The sequence below is a fragment of the Dermochelys coriacea genome, chromosome 4, assembly GCF_009764565.3.
Source record: "Dermochelys coriacea isolate rDerCor1 chromosome 4, rDerCor1.pri.v4, whole genome shotgun sequence".
Classification (NCBI taxonomy): domain Eukaryota; kingdom Metazoa; phylum Chordata; order Testudines; family Dermochelyidae; genus Dermochelys; species Dermochelys coriacea.
Genome location: NC_050071.1, coordinates 141,539,601 through 141,566,570, shown reverse-complemented (window position 1 = coordinate 141,566,570; position 26,970 = coordinate 141,539,601). Strand labels below are relative to the sequence as shown.

At 41.1% G+C, this 26,970-nt stretch overlaps 1 protein-coding gene across 7 annotated transcripts in view; it reads right to left on the bottom strand.

The window, feature by feature from the left end:
* Positions 1 to 26,970, bottom strand: part of EXOC6B (exocyst complex component 6B) — a 456,300-nt gene that overhangs the window by 384,918 nt on the left and 44,412 nt on the right. For all 7 annotated transcript variants that reach the window (XM_038398631.2, XM_043512818.1, XM_038398630.2 and 4 more), the window contains exon 2: positions 2,616 to 2,781. In XM_038398631.2, the coding sequence (XP_038254559.1) occupies positions 2,616 to 2,781 (166 nt within the window). The remainder of the gene's footprint in view (positions 1 to 2,615; positions 2,782 to 26,970) is intronic.

The window sequence follows — 26,970 nt, the reverse complement described above, 5'->3', positions numbered from 1 at the left end:
TTTACCAGCCAAATAAGCAAAAGGTTCTTTTACTTTTTTAAACGAAGAGATTAAATGTAAAATAGTGAATCAATGCAACCTTAAGGCTGCACAGTTATAATCACAAAGAGTAAGCAGAAGTTTAAATGCTGTTATGATTAGAAATATATCCAGGTAAAAGTGATGCCTTTTTGAAGATCTGTTCCTGTGAATACAGTATTTAGTTTCATCTGGGTTACTTTTCTTGCAAAATATAAGTTGCTAATACTGTTAGCTAAGGGAGGTAAACCATAACGAACCAGTGTCCCAGTGGGGAGCTGCATTGTTGGAGATATCTTCTGGATGAGTTATAAAGAGTTCCTGACTATGTGTCAGCCTTAATAAGCGCACAGTGTTGCCTGAAAACGTTAGAGGACTTAACCCTGATGTTCTGATGCAAATTTCAACTTTAATTCTGACCACCTAACATGGACACAGAATTCTTCTTCACTTTGTATTGTAAACAGTTCGTGTTGTAACAGGTTTCACCCCAGCGTGTTAGCACTTCAGTGGCAGGCGGGGGATGGGGTTGAGTCCTGCTATTTAGAATTCCTGAAAGGCAATACTGTAAATATACGATTACACAGGACTCCAGAAACAAACAAAAACATATATAAATGATAAATGCTGCGGGTGAAATACTGAAGATGTAGATTTAATGCATATGCTGTGGAACTATGCAAGACTAAAACAACTGAGGAAAAAACCAGAAACAAATACTGTAGAGAATGTATAGTTGAAACAAAATGAACATTCTCCACTGGATCCATGGATGGGTCTCCAGGGAAACCCTCATGAGAAGGATTCCACTACTTTTCACAAACAGATTTCTGCATTCTCCTCCTCTTGGGCCATTTTATAAATCAGATGGCTATGGAAATCAAGGGATCCCTAAGTGTACATGAATGGATTTCACAGTGTGCCACCAATAAAGAAGTGATTTGTAGATTGAGAAATCACAAGAAGTCTTTTCAAAGAATGTGGTATTCTTGGCTAGAAACAGTGATATAAGAGTAGGCTATTTCTTTCATATGTTCTATGGCCTTAATCCTGCAATTGGCACTACCTGTCAATGGGCCTCCGAGCAAGAGCGGGAGTTTCCCTGCATGAATCACTGCAGGATGGTGGGCCTGTACGAGTAAAACCTGAAGTCCTGCTAGGACATGCCTTACACATGCACTGCAATAAAGAAATATACGGTTACTTTTAAAACCTCAGCATATTAGAATATGAAACTATTCTTTACTCTCCAAAGAATTTTTCCTGGAAAATTTTTAGTATTTTCCCCTGCCACATCTTCTGTACTTAGACTTCCATACAACCACCCAAAGGTCCCACATCAGGCTGCCCCATTCTTCCAAGTGAGAAAGGCTAGCTGTGTTACACTCTGGAGACAATCAAGGTGTATTTTGGGGGGTAGGTGTCATTGTCCCTAAAGAGCCAACAATTCACTGTCCTTGGATGGTTTCTGTCAAACTATCTGTGACTCCTTGCTGTTGAAACCTGTAACGAAACTAGGCCTCAAGAATACACATCAATCATGCCCTACAACCCTCAAAGCAGATATCACAAGAAAATGAGGCAGCTTCCCCAATTCCGGAAACTCAGAAGCAGGGGGTTTGTTCTGATATATTTTTAGAACTGACAAAATTGTTCATTCCCCACATTTTAGGATACAGTGTCTGAGAGACAGTTCCAAGGTCACCTGTTACTCCATCTGCCCCCTATACCTAGAACAGATCTGTCATCATCTAGGTTCTCCCTTTCCCCTCAGGACTCACCCCTCGGTTGCTTGCCACAACTGATCTGCACTTAAAGCTTATTTCACTCAGGGGACTAGTATAAACAATACTGGCAAAAGGGTAGTCTTTTGCTGGAATAAGTTGTGTGTATATTAGAAGGATTTGCTAGTATAGATATATTGGTGTAAATGACCAGCAAAGCTTTTCTAGTGTAGGCGATGCCTTGGTCCTTCTGACCTTTCAGGGTATGGCTACACTGTACTGAGGGGGCAGGGAGTGATTGCAAAACATGAAGGCATAACTGAGCTAGCTTTAATCTAGATAGCTAGGGTATCAAAAGCAATGAAGCCACAGCAGCACACAGTGTACAAGCCTTGATGGGACCCGGGTTATATACTCAAAGGGCTAGACTGCACTGAAGTCCATGCTGTCGTAGCCTCATCACTATTGGTATCTGAGCTAGCTCGTGTATGTCTACATGTGCTGCAATCACACTTCCAACTGCAATGTAGACATATCCAGGGCAACCACACTGCAAAACACTCGAACGACACAGAGTGAATGAATTAGCAGCTGATCAGTCATAACATGAGTTACTGCATCCCCAACTTCATTACCAGCTTGAAGCTTCAACCCATCCCTCCTGATGGACCAGCTAGCTCAATCTGAAATCACCCCTTAACTCAAGCTAGATTTGTGGGGGGGACGGGATGGGAGTGATGTTAGGAGCAAAGCTACACATCAAGTGAACAATGCAGTGAAGACAAGCCCTAAGTCAGAAATGAAAATATTTCATTGTGCCACAATATTACCCTTTGATAGAAGAGATACGTCTTTGATAAATTTTTCTCTTACCTTAAGCTTCTGGGCTTCTCCCCTAACTTTCAGGAGCTCTGTGATGGAATCTACAAAGCCCTGGTAATGGAAGTTGCACATTTTCTCAATCTCTCGGTCATGGTTTCGAATTCGGGCTTCCAGTTTTTCCATGAAACGACCATGCTCTTCGCCATCATAGACAGATCTAAGAAAGAGAAGTTTCCAAGGAGGTTAGAATTGTGTTACCTGTCTATATAATTACTTAGAATAAATTCACAAAATGCTAGTTAAACAATAACCAATAGCCTCTGGACCGAGTTTGGGGGTGAGGGGTGTAAAGTGGCGCTTTACTTCTAGTTTTAACTCATGTTCGAGGATATTCTTGTGTTACACTCATGTTTTTCTCTTTTCCATTCAACAAACATTTGCTTTCATTCCTGTTTCTCTCACAGACCACAACGTTTCTATTCAGAGCACTGGTAACTGGACACAGAACCTTCCACCTCTATTTAGGTCAGCAGTTCAAATCCAGTTAGGCCAACAGAGACAAAAACTGGCTGCTATTTCACGGGTGATTGGTGGCCTTTATGAAGCAACTCTGTGGGCTTCAGACGAGCTCCCAGAGGACAAATCACATGAGAAAAGCACAGTCTCTGCTGACACAAATTGCCCCCTTGTTAGCATGGTCAGCAGAGCTACTGGAATAAGTGGGACATGGGACTGGACTCCCCACCTCACCTCCCAAATGGTCCTTTCCTGTCAGAGGTAATGAACAAAGGCAGGAAGGCCTGGGGGAAGCTTTCATTCATCCTCCATGTTGGGGACAAATAGGTAATCTCCAGTGGGGTCAATCCAACAATATCCATACACACAAAATTCACATTCACAGAAGTCGTTCAACAGGATTTATTGGGTTCCCATATTTATTCAAACAGAGAAATCCCATATAAGATTTGATTACTCCCTGCATGGAAAGCTCAGATTGACACCTAAAAAACAAACAATCAAACAATGTTCTTTTTACTCCATACATCAGAGACAGAAAACACTGTAACAGCATCATCACCGGCAATTCTGTAAGGTAGACTAGATTACAACTCATCCATCGGCAGATATATTGCCTCTGTAAGCCTAACAAACTTGGTCTTGGCAGCAAAATAAGCAGATGTTATTCCAGAAAGATAAAAAAGAGTGATGTAAAGTATGAAAGGTACTTTTTTTCAGATCATAAGCACATTAATTTTCTAACATGAGTGGAAAGATTTTAAATACAGGCTTACAATCCACAGGATATTCTGAAGACTAACAATTTTAAGACATCTAATTCTGAATTTAGCCTTCTTGACTGACTCATTGATTTTCCTGCAAACCTTGCAGTTTACAGCAATTGTGTTAAAAAAGTGATGTTATGTAATTTCAGAGACCAAATACCTTAATCCTGTTGTCACTGTTGTCCAGTGATTTGAAAGGTTGGGGATGAAAAGATAAACTACAGAAATACAAAAAAATCCAGCTCAACAGATGTATCAAGTAACCCTTTAGAGGAGGTGGTCAACTAGGTGGCTCCTAGTGAACATTTTAAATAATGCTGGGGGAGAAAAGTACCTAAGTGATTTAGGAACACAGGTCTGGCTTTCAGTGGAATTTGTGCTCCTAAGTCACTTGAAAATTTCACTCTCTGAACCCAAGATAGCATCCCTGTGTGTTTACAGTAAAAATCAAAATGGGACTAACCGCTGAGGGGGAGAAATGTTGAATAATTATCCCTCTGATGTATTCTGACATCGTGAGTTATTTACTTTCAATCTCCCATTTTCAGGAGAGTCGTATTAGGGTGGAAACCCTGCATATTTAGGGTCTTTACTTATTCTGCATTGATTGCAAAAGAAAGCTTTTAAATAAGTCCAATTCTACGCACATTTCATGGTCATTGACAAAAAGCAGAGTAAAAAGGCATGCAATTCTTTGAAGTTCACAACACAGCCTCCTTCAGTGCTATCCAGTTTCTGCCTTTGGAATAAGCATCTGAAGAGACAGCGACCTGACATTCACGAAAGCTAGGATGTTGCCACAGTATCGATTATGGTAGTTTTTAGTGCACTGTAATCAGGTAGAGAGTTTCGCCAAGAAATGACTATTTAGAACTTAGAGAGAGACTGCCATCTAGTGATGGTCTATTTATTTGCAATGCTCCTTATGTATATCCTAAATCAATACTGCACATCCTTTCTAATTACCTGCATCTTAGCTACAATCCAAAAATGCAAGTATAATAGCATATATATTATTCAGCTATATAACCCCTTGGTGGACTTCACTATAAATTTAAAAGAAAATGGAAACACTAATTGAAAAAGTTTCAAGCTGACATAATGCAGTTCCACCAAGGGAAAAATACTGTTTTGCATTTATGTAACACCTATTATCCAAGAGTCTCAATATGATTTATGAACATTAAGCAAGCCTCACATCTCCCTAATTTTACAGATGGCAAAACAGATACAGACGTCCAGTGACTTATTCAAGGCCAAAGAATGAGTCAGTGACAGGAAGCAACAAATCCTAAGAGTCCTAGATATCAATCATCAGCTTAAACTTAACACCGCTAAAGCCAAATCCCTTGTCTTCCCTTCCAAACTCTCCCCTTTATCCATCACTGTCTACACCACCACAATGCTCCCTGTCACTTGACCCATAAGACAGGCATCATCTTCAATTTCTGTTGGTCAGAGAGACTTGTAGAAGAGCTCTGTGGAGCTTGAAATCTTGTCTCTCTCATCAACAGAAGTTGGTCCAATAAAAGATATTACCTCATTCATCTTGTCTCTCTAATATCCTGGGACCAACACAGCTACAACAGTGCAAATTATTAGGTATTTTGGCCACACTATACTCTCCTGTTGGATCACCTTTCTCCCTATATTGGGTCAGCTTTCTCCCCCTACTATTTGCATTACTCCTGCATACTCTGACCTACACTCTTACTTGTCTGCTTATGCCTGTGGGCATCCATCACCTAGTCTACATCCATTTTATCCAATTATTCCTCTTGCCCTCACTTCTAACCCTCTCTGGGACTCTATATCGTTTGCATCCATGCTGAAACCTTGTAAAGCCCCTGGAAACGTTCCGACGGAAGTTCTGTAAAAATGTTCCTTGTTATGTCTGCCCATTGGATGTTTCTGTTTACTGAGCACATAAAAAAATCAATTTAAAAAACAAAAAAATTCAAGACTCAACTCAACCTTGGATTGTGTCACAGTGTTTCATGTTCATTAAAACAAGCTTTGGTTTTGCAAAGGTCAAATGTAAAAAACTTTCCAGGAAAGTTATAAAAGGCAAATGATGGACCAGAGTCACACCAGTTTCTGTCTGACAGTCTTGTTTTTAACAAAGTTTATCCCATACAGTGGGGCAGCCAAACTTCACCCATCTGAGGCCCATACTGTCAATTATCAGGGCCCCATCCAAGTGGCATGAATTGGAGCATATGAAGCCACCTTTAACACGGTGGCAAGGATCTTTTAGACAGGCCTGCACTGAGCCACCCTGATCCACATGCTTCTCAGATCACAAGGGAGTCGTGCATACTGGGCTCTGTTGTCTCTAAGCCACATCCTCATTCTAGAACACGGATGAACATGAACATCTACAGCCTGCATGCGGCCCTTGGGATTCATTTTGACCACTCCTTGCCATACATCTTAGTAACTCATTAAAATGCATTTAGACACAAGCTGGGTGGATGCTGGGGGGAGAGGGGAAAGGGGGGACGGTGTGGTTTTGTGGCTACTGCACAAGACAAGCCTGGAAAATAGGAGTTCACGGTTCTGTTCCAAGTTCTGCCACAAGCTTCCTGCATGGCTGAGCTCATCACTGAGGGAAAGGGCATAGAAAAGCTGTGGGTAAACTACAGATAATGCTTCCCAATCTCACAGGTTTCAGAGTCTTTAAGACTCATTAATATTTGCCACGGTCTTTGAGATCCCCAAATGGAAAGTGCTATGGAAGTTCAAAGACTATTTACGCAAGCACAGCAGAATACAAATGCAATGCTACAAGAAACGCTTCTCAAGCCAGTATTCAGCCTTTGTAGGAACTTCTATAGGTTTGTTCTGCATCCTGAAAAGAGTGGGTCCAATGAAGGTGGTTAACACCACTCTCATCAGTTTCAAATGATGACAGATTAGGAGCCTGACCCTGCACCTTTACTCCAAATGGGAGTTTTGCCTGCTTTATGACTGCAGGATTGAATCTCCAACAGAATATAAATAAATTAAACTGAAATTACAGAAGGAGTAGGAATGGGGAGGGAGGCAGGAAATATCTCCCAAGAAATCTCTGGGGACAAAATAAAAAAAAAAAAATCTGGAACAGTGCAAAGACATTCTGGGGACAATGAACAGAAGTGTCTTGCTTTTTGTTTTCAATTAATGTGTGGAAAAAGTTTTTGGGTCTGGTTCCGGACTTCAATTTTTATTTTATTTTTTTTCCTTCTTAATCTTCTGTAGTGGTTTTAAGGCCTCTGAAACATTTCTTCTCATTCGGCTACATAAAAGCACTAGCATTTTGTTTATTATGAAAGTTAAAAATGAGATGAAAAAAATTAATCACTGCATAATGTAAAAAAAAAAAAAAAAGATTAATGCAACATGCCCATGGAAGGGTCAAACAAAGTTTGACAGGCTCAGATCTGTTTCTTACACAATGTGAAACACCAAGATCATTGAGTTCCTGTGCTCAAATTCTTGTGATTTGCAAAATGTCTGTGTTGCAAAGGGACACCAGCAGATTATACTTGTTTAAAAAAAAAACAAAAAACAAAAAAACAAACCAGTTCTCTTACTCGTGTTACTAATACCTGAAATTTTTTCAACTGAAAATCTTAAGTATGGAATTTCCTTTTCATCTTGTATGCTACTTTTATTTGTGCACTTCACTAAGTTTTTGCAGTGATGATCGATCAGTCAATCCAGTTTCAGGTTTTCCTGAACCAGCAGAGTGTTCTGACATTTGGGTTACAAACATTAAAGCCACACTACTCTTGCATACTTTTAATTAAAAATATTTTTGTAATCGTGACAAATTTTGTATTAACAGTCTAGAAAGTGGTTCCTTTATTTGTATAAACTCAAAACCTGCATTTTCAACCGACATGGACAGAGTCCCTTTAACAATTGTAAACATTAGTAAACTACTAGAGGAAGTGGTATTATGTTGTCATTAGATTCTATACTAGAAAGCAGCTCCTGAAAATAAATCCTGCTCTTTGCAGGGCTCTAATATGACTGAATAGCAGTTAAAATATGGTTTGACCCTGCCCTTACAAGCAAGGACTAACCGTATTATAAGGAGATCAAGAAGCTATCCCATTGTAACCCCAGTCCCCACAGTTTGTGTAGCTAGGATGCTAATCTTTGAATCTAACCAGCGCAGCAACATTAGATGCCATCGATTAACACCTTTCATGCAACATGGATTTTCTCAGTGTCTGCCTTCACCGCTTACAGCAGAATATGATGCGACTGTCAGCTCTGTCATAGACGATGGTTCCTGCATGGCTTTGCTGGAATAGGCCATTTAGGGAAACAGGAAATAGATACAGGGCCTTTAACGTTCCAAGGGCGTCATTTAAGTAACAGGACACAGGCCAACCAAAGCAAGATAATGCAAAATTCAGGCAAGCTACCACTCTTCCCACACTTGTCTAGGTGTTACACAGAGTGCACAGGTAGATACTGTAATATCACACCAGGACCTGAACATCTCAAACACTAAGGCAAACACTTAGTCATAGCAGCCTTGGGGCAAGGGGAAGATTGTAAAGAAAACAACAGTATGTGGTGTGAATGCATGGTTTTTTATTCAGAAAACAATGATTTTATTAATGTGTTCTGGATCTTTATTAATATGCTAAAAACTTCAGTAGCACTCCATCTGAAAATCTCAAAGCACCTTACAGCCATGAATCATGTCTCAACACCCTATTAAGTAGGAAAGGGATACATATAGATCACTTCCTCCGCACAGAAGTGGGGCCACTTCTGGAGCGAATACAGCAGCTGCTTAATAAAATTACTACATAAGTTTAGGACAGGAAATTAAGAAATTGTAGGGAAAAATTTAGGGAGTCTGAACAATTATCCAAGCAGGGATTTGGCCAAGAAACTACAGTTAATATCCTTACTCTAACAAAAGTGCCATGGGCCTGCTAATTACCATAAAGAGACAGGATCTCAATATTTACTTGACACCTTCGGACCTATATATACACAAAGATTTTTTCTAAAATTCCTTCCCTTTACTACCACCGGGTCAACCTCTACCAATGGATGGTGGCAGCAAGTTAGGGCTTCGCTACACAAATTATTCTGGAATTACTCAAGGTATGAAATCGTTTATTCCAGAATAAAAAGTACTTTTTTCCCAAACTAGCTTAACAGATTTTGGAAGCAGATTCTGGAATAAGTATCCACACATGGAATTGTTCTGAAACAGCGATTCCGCTTTAAATTCCCACCCTACGTTATTCCAGAATATCTCCTGTAGACTTGCCCTTCACCACCCTATTGAGGTGCCCTGTTCCGAACAGGGTTAGACAGCATAGAGAGCCTAAAATACTAGTGTTCACTGTCCGTGTCTAGGCTAGCTCCCTCACTGTTAAAGTAAGTAGGAAGGCTAATGCAGCAACAACTATAGCTTCTCAAGAGTCACACTGCCAAAGTAGTACACTTCAATAAGTTTCAGGTCTTGTTAGCATGCAGACACTTAACAGGATACTGCAATTAATCTCATCACTGTCAGTTCACCGTGTCAAGAATTTACCAAGACCTTGTCTACAGATAAACAGTCACTGGGTTAACTAGAGGTGTTTTTTAAAACCAATTTAGTAAAAGCTGTGCAAGTTTACATTTAGATGCTTATTTTGGTTCGGGTGGCTTATTTTGGCTTAGTTTAGTCTGATAAAAAAAAAAGTCAGAAGCCTCTTTGTTGACCAATCATGGACATGAGCCATCTCAAACCAGTTGCCACTCATGTGTGCCACAAGTGCAGATTCTACAGAGAAAATGCAAATGCCACTCCTTGCTAACATGCCAGTCCTAAATGTATCACACTGTGGCAAGACCTATGGAATCACTTCACACAAAGATGAATTAAGGGCAACGGAACAAATGTCCTGGTGTTTTGTCATTGTTTCATTTCCTCACCATTTTGCATTTAATCGGGACCCCAATCTTCCTACCTTTGTTTTTATTTCATTTTTCACAAGGGGGCGTGCCCACCCAAGCTCTGGTCACTGTGTAATCATAGAATCAGAGAACTGGAAGGGACCTTGAGGGGTCATCTAGTCCAGTCCCCTGCACTCATCATGATAAAGCATACACCAAATAGCGATCCACAGTAGAGTACCTCAAAGCGATTTTTCACAATACCCGTTTGAGGGAGAGATTTTTATAATCATTTCCCATCGTGTGCCTCAGTTAACCAGAAAGGGGATGTGATTTCCCAAGGCTACACAGTGGGTCAGTACCAGAGCCAAGAACACAAGTTAGAGAAACTTAGCATATAAAAGAGGAATGTGGTTTCTATTTGGGCACCTAAATGAATTAAGTGCACATTTATTCTAGTATTTCTAGATGCTGGAAAAGAATTCAACCACCTGGTTGAACTGCTTCATGGATATTGGTTTGGAGACTTCTGAGAGTCTGTATTATACCTCAGAGGCTCTTTTCGTTGTGAATAGGCAACTAGCAGTTTTTCCTGAAGAGTTTTTCATGCCCTCTCTACTGAGCTATTGACAATTCTCTTAAAAAATCCAGAATTAATATTTTCAATTTGGGAAACTGTCCTAAGTCACATTTTTACATTCGTTTTGGAAGAAAATGAGGTCTGTTTCTCTTTGATGCAGACCACAGAGACTGCCAGCGGAGCAGAGCCTAGCAGGCACGCCTCAGCGGTCTGTGACACTGTTCTTCTGTCCTGCCCGTCATTGATGTAAAAGCAGACTCCCAAAGTGGGAATTTTTCCCCTTCCTCTCTTGAAGGAGGAACCCAGGGAGCAAGATGCAGGCCCAGGAAACGAAGTGCAGCCTGTTGTCTCCTTTGCTTGCTGCAGAGAAGATCACCTGCTCTTCAAACACATCCTCACTGGCATGAAGCAGGTCTTGGATCTTCCTGTGAACCTCCTGGTAGAATCTGTATGCCTGTGGCCAAGTAGCTTGAAGTATGGATGCCCCCACATCAACTGCCCTGACCACCATTTCACCTGAGTCAAAGGATATCCATATCTGGTACCGAGCAGTCCTGCACTCTTGAAGACTAGCTTTTTACACTCCTACCATTTTTTTGTGGGGAGGGAATCAACCAGGATGGAGGTCTCTTTCCATAGCTCCATCCTTTAGCTATGCAAGCCTGGTATCCACAATGCAAAGAGCTGCAGAGACCATTAAATTCTTCCTCCAAATGAATTCCAGCTCAGGATTCTGGAAAGCAGCACCACAGGTGAAGCTGCCAAGATCTCTGAAGCTTGTGGGAGATAAAGTCAGCAACATCCTTGGTGAGGGTGTACTTTTATACTCAGTGGTGTTGACATACATAACAGCCACTAGAGGGTCTGAATAGAATTCTCCCCTGCTACCTCTGCCCTCAAGGGCCAAAAAACCCTCAAGACTAGTTGAGTTCCACAAGTGTCACACTAAGAGGCTAAGACCTAGGAGTGCAAATATGCAGAGATGCTTTAAAAAAAAAGCAAACAGCCTAATATGTGAGCTACTTAGGGCCCAATTCTCTTTCCACTAAAGTCAACATCAACCCTCCCATCAACTTCAGAGGTGCAGGATTGGGCCCTCTGTTAATATTTATTAAGAGTTCTAAAGCATCACTCAGTTGCTTATTTACAGGAGCAAAGCAATTTAAAGAATGTAATACAGGGATCCCCCAGCCACATCTGGGGTGGAACACGGGAGCTGCTTTGTGCCAGGAAGTCCAAAACAACTCTTTAAGAAGAGGAAGTCAAGAATAATGACTCCAATTTAAATTAAGTTTGAACAGTTTGGTTACAATCTTCCTATTAGGAAACAGGCCTTTTATCATCTGCAACTAAGAGGGAGAGCTTGAAAAAAAATTAACATGCGGTGTTGAAAAGCGCCAGGAAATGTAGGGAGCTACCCAAAGCCAGGCAGCCAGCGCAGCTACAGCCAACAAGAATCCCCCCAACTGAGGCAAATATGAAGAGAACTGGCCATGAGCAAAGCTTTTAATTTCCCTCCTTTTAGAGAACACAATGGAAACAATTCCCCAAGAACAAAAGCGATGCGTCAGTGGGCCCTACTGTCTCAAACTCTTTCAAGTTGGAAGGACAGTTGATTTGCACCATGTGTAGGATAGGAATGCTAGCTAGAACCAAGCAAGATAAATTCAGCCCCTCCAAGCTGGTTAGTATTAAACTGAAATAATCATCTTTACAATAACGGTAAACAAAAACACTGGTTCACAATGGAAGAGATTTAGCAATGTGCCCCAGTCACACTTCCTTTGCGTTCATACCTCATGTACTATGGTTGGCAAAAGTGTTGAAATATGGGTCAGTCACATGCGTAAATGCCAGAGGACACGGTATTAAAGACATCACAATGTCCTCAACTCACCTCTGCTTGGCCTACCATGGTGTTCCAGCACATTCAGTTCTTTATTAAAATAAAACAAAGGGGAACACAGAATGGCTTGGATGCAGAGTATATGTGCTACAACACAGAGAGAAAAGGCTGAATTATAGATATCAATTTTCCCTCTTTGGTGGGCATAGCTCTGTCTCTACTAAATAAAACTACTAAATAAAAACTGCACTGTTTAAAATGAAAGTAGCTATTTATTAATTGGAATACAATTTAGCTCTCTCATATTCCTCAAGGGCAGAGAGAGTAGGGAGGTGATTTTACCTCTGTATATTGCATTGCTGAGACAGATACTGGAATCTTACACCCAGTTCTGGCATCCACATTTTAAAAAGGATATTGAAAAAATTTGGAGAGGCTGCAGAAAAGACCCACAAAAATTATTTGAGAACTGAGAAAATGCCTTAGAGAGAGAGACCTAATGAGCTAAATCTGTTTAACTTATCAAAAAGAAAATCAAAAGGTGACTTGTTTACAATATAATGTACTTTGGGGAGGGGGGAGAAAATACCAGGTATTAATGGGCTCTTTTTTCTAGTGGAGAAAGGCATATCAAGACTTAAAGGCTGGAAACTGAAGCCAGATAAATACAAATTAGAAATAAGGTACAAATTTTAACAGTGAAGGTGATTAACCACTCAAACAAACTACCATGGGAAGTGGTGGATTCTCCATATCTTGGTATCTTCAGATCAAGACTGAATGTCTTTCTGGAAAATACGTGTTAGCCAAAAAAAGTTATTGGGCTCAATATAGAGGTGACTTGGTGAAATGTCATACTCCGAGATATACAGGAAGATACCTAATGGTCCCTTCTGGCCTTAAAACTCTATCAATCTATGAAATGCAGGCATTTTTAGAAGGAGATCATCCCTCCTGTACCTGTACCCCACTGAATTTCTGTCTCATTTTCAAGTCTCAGATAAACACCTATTTCCCCACCTGCCTTTGTCTTCATTTCACTCTCCTTTAATAACTGTGTAACTGTATTTGAAATAGAGATTGTATCCAAGATGCCACTAATTCAAGGACTGAACAAAACTTTATAGGAACCAGAATGCGTGGTCTGTTGTTAAAGACACTCTACCACCTGAAGGAAAATCTTCACTAGATATAGTAGCATTTCAGATTCTGTTCAGGTCACGTTGGCAGTGGTGCACAAATGCAATCCAGTACATAGCAACACTGTGCAAAATAGTTGCATTACAGTTAATTCATAGTTGTGGCTAATTCTCCATTGTTCACACCACACTATTAGAGGATTCAAAATGACATTCCCTGACTCCTGTCCTTGGAGAAGTTGCCCATACCCAACAAGCCATCTTTGTTTCCTCCATTGCCTACAGAAATTATTTACTTGCTAACATCAGCGATAACTAGCTCAACCCTTTCCATAAGGTTGAAGGTAACCTGGGCTCCTCTTTCAACTGGCTCTTTGGAAGCTGAGCACAAATATAGTGCATTCTATACAAACCATTGTTCTTGCCTGCAGAGAGTTGGAAAGGAAAATGGGATTATTTTATATACAATAAGCTAAGTACAATTCCCATTTGATAACTGTTAAAAGTGACAATAGAGATTAAGACCCTAAAATCTGACCTACCATATCTCAAGATTTACAACCTGCTATAGAAAGTCTTGTAGCAATCATTGTTGACAAAGAAAAACTATTCTCATAGCACTGATCAGTCACTGATGCTAGGGCATAAACACTTACACTTCGGCATAGTCAGATGCCCTATAAATTGTTGAAAATTCTATGCAAACAAAGCTTCCAATTTCAGCTCCACGTAGAAAAAATTGGAGCAAACCGTATGCAAAAATATGCTCTTGGTTCAGGATATGAATAACCGAATAAAAATATTTTCAAACTTTTAAAGTGTTAATATTCTAGTCACTACATCTTTACAAAACAGATTAGAATACCAAAAAAATACTATCAAATTTAAAAGATTCAAATAGGAAGCTACCATACTGATAATCTGACAAAATAGATAAAGCAACTCTCAAGGGAATATAAAATCAAGTGATTCAAATTGTAAATTCTATCTTCGTCTTCCCATAACAACTTGAAAGTCCCCTGCTTAAACCATGCCCTAAATTGCAAGAGCTCCATTCCCCATGTCCTGGACCAACTTCTTGGAAGAATTTGTACAGTGGCAATTCTCACTTACAGAGACACCACCAACATAGATAGTTAACAGAGATTGAGAAATAGTGAAAAAGTTTAAAAAAAAAAAAACCTACTAGTGCAGCTTTTCTTTAAGCAAAACAAAAACAAAAAAAGGCTACAATTTGAAACACAGCTGCCAATGAAATTATTGCAGCTCTATAAATAATTTGTAATACCTGCAAGGCACAGATTGATGGAATGGATCCAGGTTGCTTCCAAGCTACACATTCATAACAATCCTAACATCCTCCCCCTTCGACATTTAAGATTGCTTAATTTTTTTAAAAATTATTTACTGTGCAATTCATCTTTTAGCAACATACTATTATTTGTAATGTGGTCCCACCTAGTGGCCCCAATCACAGAACAGGGCCTAGTTATGCTAGGCTCTATATAAACATAACAAAAAAGACAGTCCCTGTCCTGTCTCTCCTTTCCCCAGTAACTAGATCCAGAGCAATCTGTCAGTCTCTAAGGTGCCACAAGTACTCCTTTTCTTTTCACAGTACTGTAGTTCTAAACTCAGTAACTATTTCATGCATTTAATGCTCAGCTTTGTTTACGTATAAAAAGGATGAGCCAGCAGCAAAATCAACAACAGGTTAGATGTATAGGGAGGCTTTTGAGTGCAGGAGCTAGAACTTCTTCTGTAGTGCCTTCCAGAATCTAGGGCCAGATCCTGTGCGATGTAAAAAGGACCATGAAACTAGCCACTGTCAGAATTCCTTCATCGGGTTAGGATTTCTCTCAATTCTCCCCCCCCCCCCCCCCACCGGAAATCATCAAGTTATATCACCTTCATGCCAGGAAGGGATGGACTGGTATTGTTATTTCTATTACTGAATAGCACAATATGGGAGTAATGGAATAAGATGTAGTCCTGGGCATGGTGAGAACACTGGCCACTCTGCATATAATTGTTTCATGCCTCAAACATCACATATTAGTACAATAAAGCTCAAAAAGCATCCAGACATTGGGAAATGTCTTCACTCCACTGGACAGCAGCTTTGCATTAATGGTGATTTAGTTACTGAAGATGAAGCTTATTTGTAAGTGTATGTCTATCTAAGGTGTCATATCTTTATGTCATATCCTTAGTCCCCATTACCATAGTAGGGGGAGGGGGCTCACAATCATTAGGGTATTTATCTCACAATGCCCGTGAGGTAGGAAAGTACAATTATTCCCAACAATCTTTTTATTTTTTCATATATTAACATACAGCAAGGAAACTGAGGCAAGAGACTATGCAACTTGCCCAAGGTGAAACAGGAATCCAGCACAGGGAACTGTACTGGCGTCTCCGAGTCCCAGGCTAGCACCTCCGGATGATGAAGTCAGCTCTCATGTTGACTTACTGTGTGGCCTTCTTCGGGTAAATCACTTAATTTTTGTGCCTCAGTTTCCCCATTTGTAAATTGATGATATATTTGATGATGATATATTTATATTAAGAGGGCACCCAGAGACCCTAACTGGGATCAGTGAGTCGGGGGGGGTGAATGCTGGAGAAACACAAGTTAAAGTCCTTGCCCAAAACCGCTTACAATCTAATTTAAGACAAAGCTTAACAAGTGGATATAATACATTAGAAGGGAAAGGAAGAGATAGGTGGTAGAAATAAGAATGTGTGCTAATCCAGGGTCCGAATTCGAGTCAAGCTGGGACCCAGGGGTCCGAGTCCTATTGCTCTGCAGTATAGCCGTATCCCTACTTGACTCAGGTCCAGGGAGTCATCCAGAAGTATCCCACAATTCCATGGGCTGGCTATGCACAGGACCTGACATTTCTGAAATCAAAAGTATGTTTTTTTTAAATTGGGTAAATATCACTGGTCCTCTCCCCAGCTATAGCCAGTTGGGGGCTTCCGGCAGCCATCAAAGTAGAGGCAAATTATGGGGAATGATCTGAAGGAAAAGGCTGTGATTTTTCATACTAATTTAGGAATGGTGTTTCATGAGGAAGGGGCAGCATGGAAGAGAGTCAAGACGCTTGTGGGAGAAGTGGACACATGTTGACAGAGAGGCAACTATAAAACAGAGCCACCGAAAACACTGTAAAAAGAAAAGGAGTACTTGTGACACCTTAGAGACTAACAAATTTGTTTGAGCATAAGCTTTTGTGAGCTACAGCTCACTTCATCGGATGCATCCGATGAAGTGAGCTGTAGCTCACAAAAGCTTACGCTCAAATAAATTTGTTGGTCTCTAAAATGCCACAAGTACTCCTTTTCTTTTTGCAAATACAGACTAACACGGCTGCTACTCTGAAACCTGAAAACATGGTGGCTAATCATCCCAGTCTTCAACCACACATTCAGTGACACTACCACCTAGTGTTGTAAATTCTAAATTGCATTTAGTTTAGGCTTCTCTTCAAGCAGAGTCACTGTGCCAAACAACAAGCAGCTTGATTTTGGTGTGAAGGTGATTAAAATGAGTCCAGACTGACTACCTGGAAGGCCCCAAATTGAACTTCAAGCACAGAGCAGCTGAAGCCAGGTACTTCAACTGATGATCAATCCAGACCCCAGTTGCGGTGGATTTCAAATGTGTTAAAGCCAGACACAGAATCAAGAGGAAAGTTCTCAGAAAACTGAAACCCAAACAGCAGTTACCAAAAGCAATCTGGAAATATTGTAATACCTTCTCCCTGAATAATCTACTACAATTTCACAAAGGCTATACTGTACTGAAAAGTAGGACAGGAGCCTGCAAACTTATTCCTGAGGGAATTCTGTCGCAAAAAATTAAAAATTCTGTGCCAAAAAAAAATTAAAATTCTGCACACAGTATTTTAAAGTTCTGCAAATTTTAATTTGTCAAAACACATGTGGAGACTCCAGCATGGCAGTGGGGAGCACAGTGGCTGCATGGGGAGGGGGAAATCACTCTGCAGCTCGCTCCCAGGACATGGACTGAATGGTGAGGCTGCACCCAACACTGACAACACAAGGACCGGGCCTGCCCCTCCATGCCAGGTGCTGGCAGGCAGGATCAACCCAGCAGGATCCAAGTGTGGAGGGAGCGGGTTCTGTGTGGGGCAATCTGGGTGTGGGCGGCTCAGTGGGGGTCCAGATGCAGGGGAGATTATGGATGCACAGGGGCTTGCTGGGGGGTTCCAGGTGCAGAAGCAATAGGACTCTGCAGGGGGTCCTGGTTAAGGTGGCTGGGGTTCAGCAGGGGGGTCTGGGTTTGGGGGGCTCAGTGGGGTAGGGATCCAGGTGCAGCTGGTTGGGGCTCAGTGGGGTGGGGGTCTGGGAGCGAGCAGCTCATCGAGATGGTCCAAGTGCAGAGGAAATGAATGGGGCTTGTCGATGTGAGGGTTCTGAGTGTAAGGGGGGGGTGAGGTTCGGCAGGATGGTCTAGGTATGGTGGGTCCGGATGCTCAGGGGATGGGCTGACAGGGGAGCAGTTACCTGTACAGTGATCCCTCCCCTCCTCAGTTGAGAAATGGTGGGTGCAGGAAGCTGGTGTGGAGTGTTTGCAGAGCTTCCTGAAGCCAAGGGAGATTTCTGGGGAGTGAGTCTGACCTGGACCCAGCTGCTCTGTGAAGGGGAAGAGGCAGTCCCATCCTTCCCAGGCTCTCAGCTCAGCCGGGACTAGCAGCTGAGCCCAGTACAGGGTAGGAGCCACCGGCCAGGGCTTCCCCAGCCTCACCCCACCCGCTGCAGTGATTTACCTCTCTGCCAGCTGCTCTGGGCATCCAAAACATACTGCTCTTGAGGCTTCCCTTTCTTTGGTCATTTTTCTACAGGGAAGCAAAGAAATCTGCGAGGGACAGGAATTGTGTGCGCGCAGTGATGCAGAATTCCCCTCAGGAATAAAATTTTGGTTCTTGTCTTTTAAGGCACACCTGAAACGTGTTCAGTAGTCTTCTTGGATGTGTAACATTACAAAGAACAGATAAACCACAGTAAAAAAAAAATCAGAGAAGTACCTTTTTTAAGCTGCTTTTTAAAGATCTATACAAGAACTTCAAGCAATTGTTTGCCCTTAAACACGACCTTTCACCTGTAGCCATCAAAATATTTCACAAACCATCCACCCTAACATCCATATAAGATAGGTGTTCTGCACATTTTACAATGCATTAAATTTAGCAGGGCAAGTTAAACAGAGCAATCATGTGACTTGCTTATGGTCACACAGCAAATCAATGGCAGTGCTGGAAATAAAGCCCATCACCTGCTCTCATCACGACGCCCTCCCACCAGTGGAGATCAGAAGCAAGAAGAGTTTAAATTCACCATGACAAATTAACAACAACGGTTCAAGTGTGTGTTGGGGCCTAGTCTCCTCCAACCCACTCCAGGCCCCCAAATACACAAACATTACTCATTCATACTAACATGCATTGCAAGTAACATTTTCATAAGCGCTTGGCACTCGGAATTAGAGTCAGATTCTCAAAACGGTTCAGCAACCAGTGGCTCCCATTGAGGATAACAGAAACTTTTAGGTGCTGAACTCTTGTAAGGTTGGCCACCTCATACTGGTGTCTAAATGGAAGGTGACTGATAGAGAACTCTTTTGTAGAGCCTAGCCACAGCTGAGACTAAAAAGCCCTTGCGTATGCAGAATTACTTGCAAAACAAAAAGTGAGTCTTTTTATGAGGACTCAGTTGTCAAATAAAGTTAATTTAGGGCTGGAAATGGAATACGTGCCTTTAAAAAAAATGAATTAGTAATGGTTACATCTAACAATCTTTATAATTACACACGTCACTATAAATGTAGAGTTTCCTCCTTTGTATTTTCAAAGTTCAAATATAACCGTTGAAATCTCACAGCATGAAGCCTATTAACTAAAAGAAAATGGTCTTGACCAGCTAACTGTGCTAGTAAGATACAGGCTGATAAGATATTGCATGTACGATACAGGAGGCAATTGTCTCCTCTATTCAGTACTGGTGAGGCCTCTGAATACTGGGTCCAGCTCGGGGGGGAGGGAAGGGGGGGAGGGGGGTGTCACACTTTAGGAAAGATGTGGACAAATTGGAGAGACTCCAGAGGAGATCTTCTACTACTACTACTACTACTACTACAAAGTTTAGAAAACCAGACCTATGAGGAAAGGTTTAAAACAATTGAGCATGTTTAGTCTTCCGAAAAGACAATCAAGGGGGGGAATCTGATAACAGTCTTCAAATATGTTAAGGACTGCTATAAAGAGTATGGCAATCAAGTGTTCTCATGTCCACTGAAGGTAGGACAAGAAGTAATGGACTTCGTCCTGTAGCAAAGAAGGTTTAGGTTAGATATTAGGAAAAACTTTCTAAGGATAATTATATATAAGGATAGTTAAGCACTGGAATAGGTTTCCAAAGTGTTTAAAAAAAAGGTTAAACAAAACACACTACAAGGGATGGTGTAGGTATACCTACTTGGTCCTGCCTCAGCTCTGGGGGCTGGACTAGATGACCTCTCGAGGTCCCTTCCAGACCTATACATCTATTATTCTATGCTTAAACCAAGAAAAATAAACAGCTTGCAGTCACACAGCGCTATTCCTTTGCGATGCTTCACCGGACGCAATTTAAAACATTTGATTCCAGGACACAGCTTTTTGCTTCCTGGGATTGCCACAGAGGTAGTGTACTGAAATAGGAAGCAGCTACTAGGATGACAGGGAAAGCATTTAGTAATGTTCATTGGCACTTCTGGCGCATTTACAAATAAAAGCAAAAACTGGGCGATCAGCATAACTACTGACATTGGGCTGGGGATCTACATCTGCAACCCTACAGGCATGCCAGCATGTGGCGCTTTCAGTTACCAAAAAAGAAACTACCTCCACCCCCCACTGTGTTGCACAGAAATACCCATAAGGATAAATTCAAAGCAGTGGACCCACTACAAGAGAAGCCAAGAATGACCTTGTTTGCATCTGAGAGTTGATTAATGTACAGAAAGAGGAATTTTGTTGCAATTGTATTTAAAAGTACACCTGCATTCACAAAGACTGGTAGCATGGTTTCAAAGCTGTTACACCAGGGGTCACTCAGTTCTATTAATCTGTGCCATTAACACACAGTCTAACCTTTGGAAAGTCTTAACCACTTTATCCATTTGTAAAATGGTTAGAGGACATAATTTCAAGTTTCCACTAGTTTGGGGTGCCTCAGAGTCTGGGTTCTCAACTTGAGACATCTAAGGCAGGGGTTCTCAAACGGGGGGTCACGAGATTATTATGGTGAGGGAGTCACGAGCCGTCAGCGTCCACGCCCAGGTCCTGCTTCGCCTCCAGCATTTATAATGGTGTTAAATATTTAAAAGTGTGTTTTTAATAGCTGTGTGAAAGGGGCCACCAATACAAAAGTTTTGAGAACTACTGATCTAGGATCTAACTGACATCAAATGGAGCTATGGGCACCCAGCTCCTTTAAAAGGCACAACCAAGGTTACTAGAGGGAACCAAGCACTGAAGCACCCCAAACTGAGGACTCTTGTAAACCCTTACCATAAGAATTAAGCCATCTCACGCAGCTGCAAGGACTCATTACATAGGGTTTGAATATTACCATACCTTTCATCAGAGGATCTTAATAGCTCGCACAGTCTTAGCGCGCTAGATACTGATTGTCCTGATAAGTCTTAAATGGCTCTAAAGCATTTACTCACATCTGCTACATAAGCTTGCTTACTCCCTCTAATTACCCAATCAATGGGAACAGCTCCAAAGGGAATAGTTATACCACTACCTTGGAGGAAAACATTTCAAATTAAAAGGATAGGCACAGGAAGGATGAGAATCCTGAACCTTTACCCAATGCTCAAGCTATCAGTTTCCCATTGACAGAAGCCAAGAAAAATACATGAAATTAAAAAATAAAAATAAACCGAAATTTCAAAATACTCTAACAGGGTCACTATTTACATCCAAAATACTACAATTTAATAAGTGGAGCAGAATTTGGCTGCCAAGACTCACACTTAGCACTTATATACACGTTACATCTTCAAAGGGCTCTACAATGTGAGCTAAACCTCAAAGCCCATGGGATGCATGTACCCCATGCTGTAACAACAGAGAAACTAGGTACACAGAGGTTAAATATCTTGCCCAAGGCAACAGACAAAGTCAGTAGCAAAGACCTCAGCGGTTTCTGGTTCCCAGCCACCTACTTGAATCTAGTAGACTACACTATCTCTTTGAAACTATAGGGAGTAGACTGGGGGGGTGGTGCAGATACATGTTTTACTGTACCAACAGTGATTTTTACTCCACCAAAAGCTACCTGCCACTGGAAATCCATTGCTTGTCAGCATGGGACAAAGTAAAAAAAAGTATCAATCAGTTTCTCTATAACAAAGCCTTCCTGGTGGCCTAGCAGGGTAGACTGCAAGCGAAACTGAAATGGTGTCCGTTTCAGTGTGGTATCTTTTTTCAGAGTAGCAGCCATGTTAGTCTGTATTCTTAAAAAGAAAAGGAGTACTTGTGGCACCTTAGAGACTAATTTACTTGAGCATAATCTTTCGTGAGCTACAGCTCACTTCATCGGATGCATTCGGTGGAAAATACAGTGGGAAGATTTATATACACACACAGAGAACATGAAACAATGAGTTTTATCATACACACTGTAAGGAGAGTGATCACTTAAGATGAGCTATTACCAGCAGGAGGGGGGTATTTATGGTGATAATCAAGGTGGGCCATTTCCAGCAGTTAACAAGAACATCTGAGGAACAGTGGGGGGGTGAGGGAGAAATAACATGGGGAAATAGGCTTGAATAGAGACTGGGAGTGGATGGGTAATTACACAAAGTAAAACTAAGTTAATTGTATCCATTTTGCAAATTAATTCCAATTCAGCAGTCTCTCGCTGGAATCTGGTTTTGAAGTTTTTTTGTTGAAGGATAGCCACTCTCAGGTCTGTAATCGAGTGACCGGAGAGATTGAAGTGTCCTCCGATTGGTTATTGAATGTTATAATTCTTGATGTCTGATTTGTGTCCATTTATTCTTTTAGGTAGAGACTGTCCAGTTTGACCAATGTACTTGGCAGAAGGGCATTGCTGACACATGATGGCATATATCACATTGGTAGATGCGCAGGTGAACGAGTCTCTTATAGTGTGGCTGATGTGATTAGGCCCTATGATGGTGTTCTCGAATAGATATGTGGACAGAGTTGGCAACGGGCTTTATTGCAAGGATAGGTTCCTGGGTTAGTGGTTCTGTTGTGTGGTGTGTGGTTGCTGGTGAGTATTTGCTTCAGGTTGGGGGGGCTGTCTGTAAGCAAGGACTGGCCTGTCTCCCAAGATCTGTGAGAGTGATGGGTCGTCCTTCAGGATAGGTTGTAGATCCTTGATGATGCATTGGAGAGGTTTTAGTTGGGGGCTGAAGGTGATGGCTAGTGGAGTTCTGTTGTTTTCTTTGTTGGGCCTGTCCTGTAGTAGGTGACTTCTGGGTACTCTTCTGGCTCTGTCAATCTGTTTCTTCACTTCACTTCAGCAGGTGGGTATTGTAGTTCTTGTAGGTGTTTGTCTCTGTCTGAGGGGTTGGAGCAAATGCAGTTATATCATAGAGCTTGGCTGTAGACAATGGATCATGTGGTGTGATCTGGATGAAAGCTAGAGGCATGTAGGTAGGAACAGCGGTCAGTAGGTTTCCGATATAGGGTGGTGTTTATGTGACCATCGCTTATTAGCACTGTAGTGTCCAGGAAGTGGATCTCTTGTGTGGACTGGTCCAAGCTGATGTTGGTGGTGGGATGGAAATCTGTGGTGTGATTGGGGATAAAGGAGAGAGGCAGGACACACAAAATGGGAAGGAACAATCGGCCACCAGAAGTAATCCTAGCAAAGGAACACGATGGGTAGAGATACAGAGAAAAAATACAGGCGATAACTTAAATTGTATGGGAAAGCTATGAGGGAGAAGGGGCTGTATGCTTGAGCTTCTTTCATGTACAAACAGGCAAACAGTTAACCAGCATGGTAACCAAGAGAAATTTAGAAATAAAACTGCTCGCTTCAAAACTTAGAATGTTCCCATTTGAATGTATTTTTGGTGGGAGGGAAGGAAATGTACATACATGAAAATTAAATCCAAAGAACATTATTTTCTTGTTAGTTAAATATACGGACTGCAAACTTTGAAAGCGCCGTTTTCACTTATGCATGAAACTTCACTTTGGTGGTGGGTTTCAAGATTACAAACCCAATTTCATTTTTAGAGTGCTTTTAAAATCAAGTACAACTTATTAGTCGGTTTTATCAAAATACCTCAAATGAGTCCTGTGTGTTGTTATATAGTGGGTACTGGGCTGTTGCTTTGACATATAGGTGCTTTTTGGTTAGTAGAACATACTACTGAAGAGAACTAAATTTGAACTTTTACAGGATTAAGTGATACTTCATTACAAGATGTTTGCTTTCAGAAAAGAATCAAATTTAACAGCTTTCTTTTGCTTTGGAAATAGCTGATCAACCTCAAAGTGATTGAGAACATTTACCCGATCATTCAAACTGAAGTGTGGCAATTTTAAGACACTAAACCAAGTTCATTCCTGATGTAAAACTTCATTAACTTATGTAGAGCGATGCCAGGGACAAATTTGTCATATTAAGTGCAGAATGTCTGGATTGAATATAAAAACCAAACAGGGTTTGTAATTAAAATATATAAACTATTCTTCAGATATAACCTTTTACCCACAAAAGGAAAAAAAATTGCTCAGCTTTCATGAGGAAGGAAGAATGAAGAGGTAATTAAGCATAACACTAGGAAGCCAGGAGACCTGGGTTCCATGCCCATTTGTGCTACATACTTCCCTCTTTGTGACCTTGGGCAAGGCTCTAAGATATTTGTAATTCAGTTTCCCAAATTGCAAAATGAAGGGGTTTTTAAATCTGTATTGCATTAGTGCCCAGAGTGCCCAGTAAACTACACCTGCTTTGTGTAAAAAAATTAATTCCTTAACTGTTGCACTTTGAGATCTTTGGACGAAAAGTGTTACAGAGATGCAAAGTATTACTATGTTTTTATACCAGAATTAAGGTTTAGCCCTCTTTGCATTCTCCAACAAAGGTCCTGCAATATTTGCACTTTTGCAACATTTTTTTCTGGGCTTGTCACAGATTTTTTTTAAAAGACTATCTGAGCTTAAATTGTAGGTGATCACTTGAACAATAAACATTTTCAACTGTTGAAAACGGGGAACCAATCAATAAAATACTATGTGAAGAACAAAACACTGTAGTCTTTATAGAATTACATCATGCTTTTCATGCTGATCCATTTACAACCAAACATGATAGCAACATTGCAGAAGCAAAACCATCGGGATAGCTAGTACACAGTACAGTCACCAGATGGCAGCAAAGTAGAAGATTTCTCTTCAGAAATCCAGGACAGAAGAGTTAGTACAAAAGTTGCTCAGACTAGCCTAGGTTGAGAGAGAAGTGCCCCGCTGGTGGGGGGGAAGACACGACCACACTCAAACTACGCAGAGTGACTGGATTAAGAGATGAGTTGCAACCTTGAGCTGCTGCATCCCTACTGCATTACTTGCTCAAGCATCAGAGGCACTCAGACTTCAATCCACCCCACCACGCCAGCTAACTTGAGCTCAAGATGTGTGTGTGAGGACGGGAGTCAGGTTGGGGCAAAATTAAAATTCTACCTGCAAGTTAACCATGCAGTGAAGACAAAGTTTTTGAATCTGAATTTATGCCAGCACAATTCAAGTTTCCCACTGCTGATGGGTGCATTGGTGTGGACAAGTCACCAGCATTTAAGCCATCATACCATCTAACCCAGAGATTCTCACAACAAATTTTTTGGTGGCCTCAACTCTTACTGGTGGCTGCACTGATACTTTTTCCTAAAATATTTAATTAACTTTAAGAAAAACAAATAAATATGCCCCTATACATGTCCAAATAACTAATTTATTTATGTAGAGTTGTGGATTTTTGCAGACTCAATAAAAATAATGCTGAGAAAAATGAGATCTGTACGTTTGTTTATCTCACCTTTTCACAGCAGACTTAGTAGCTGGCTAGGAGGCTGTGATCAGTGATATTAACAAACCTACAAGTATCACTGATCAGCCTCCTAGCCAGCTACTAAGTCTGCTGTGAAAAGTGGTACTTGCATGTCTGATAATATCACTTTTCTCAGCAAGCCCCAGGACAAATACTTTGTCCCCCCATCACCATCCAGGAGACTGTCGTGGCCTCACAAAAAGCCCCTGGTGGCTGCACGTGGCCACATTTGATAAACACTGATCTAACCCCACTCAAAGCAGTCCTAGATAATACAGGGCTTGTTTAGACTAGGAATTGGAAGGTGCTAGTTAACACATGCTAAACTACACAAAGCAGACGTCTAACATTTTAAACTGGTCAAGTTTGCGCTTAGTCCCTGGGTTTTAATCTTGACCATAGTGCTTGCCAAAAAGTGTGTTTTTCCTGCAAAAAGCCATAATATTTTGATTCAGTAATGCTACTGCGGTGCCTCATGGGAGTTGTAGTTCAGGCCCCTTATGCTCCCATTCTCCTCTATAGCCCCGGCTCCCTGGTCAGACTACTTCTCTCATGATGCACCAGTCTTCCTTTTCAGAGGGAGGCAATGCATCATGGGAGTTCCTGGCTGTTGAGCATCATGGCAGATATAATCCAATTGGAGCACCCAGCCCTGAGAGGAGAATAAAGACATGGGGCAACTGAACTACAATTCCCACAAAGCACTGCAGTGACATATCCAAGTAGAACAAAGAGAAAAGACCCGTGCTAGAATAGTGTGCCCAGTTCTTGTGTCCACAAGTCAAGAAGGATGATTAAGTTGGAGAGGGTTTAGAGAAGAGCCACGAGAATCAGGATTAGAAAACATGCCTTACAGTGAGAGACAATCTATTTATTTTAACAAAAAGGTTAAGGAGTGACTTGCACACAGGCTGTAAGTACCTAAAAGGGAACAAATATTTAATAATGGGCTCTTCAATCTAGTAGAGAAAGGTATAATACACTCCAATGTCTGGAAGTTGAAGCTAGATAAATTCAGACTGGAAATAAGGTGTACATTTTTAACAGTGAGGGTAATTAACCACTGGAACAAATTTACCAACCGTCATGGTAGAGTCTCCAGCACTGTCAATTTTTAAATCAAGATTGGATGTTTTTCTAAAAGATTTGTTCAAGTTAATATTTTGGGGAAGTTTATGGTCTGTGTTATACAGGAGGTCAGATTAGATTATCATCTTAATCCCTTCTGGTTTTGGAATCTAAAGAAATATTTCTAATTTTATCCGAAAACACTTGGGGTTTTGGGCAAGCATTTTTTCAACAAAAAACATTTCCTCCGGAAAGCAGGCACATTTCATGAAAATTTTGTTTTGTTGAAAACCCAGTTTTCCACTGAAAAAGCAATTTGATGGAAAACTTCAACCAGCCTTATTCGACCAGTTTAACACACATTAAAGGCACAGTGGAAAATACTGCATGCATCCGATGAAGTGAGCTGTAGCTCATGAAAGCTTATGCTCAAATAAATTTGTTAGTCTCTAAAGTGCCACAAGTACTCCTTTTCTTTTTG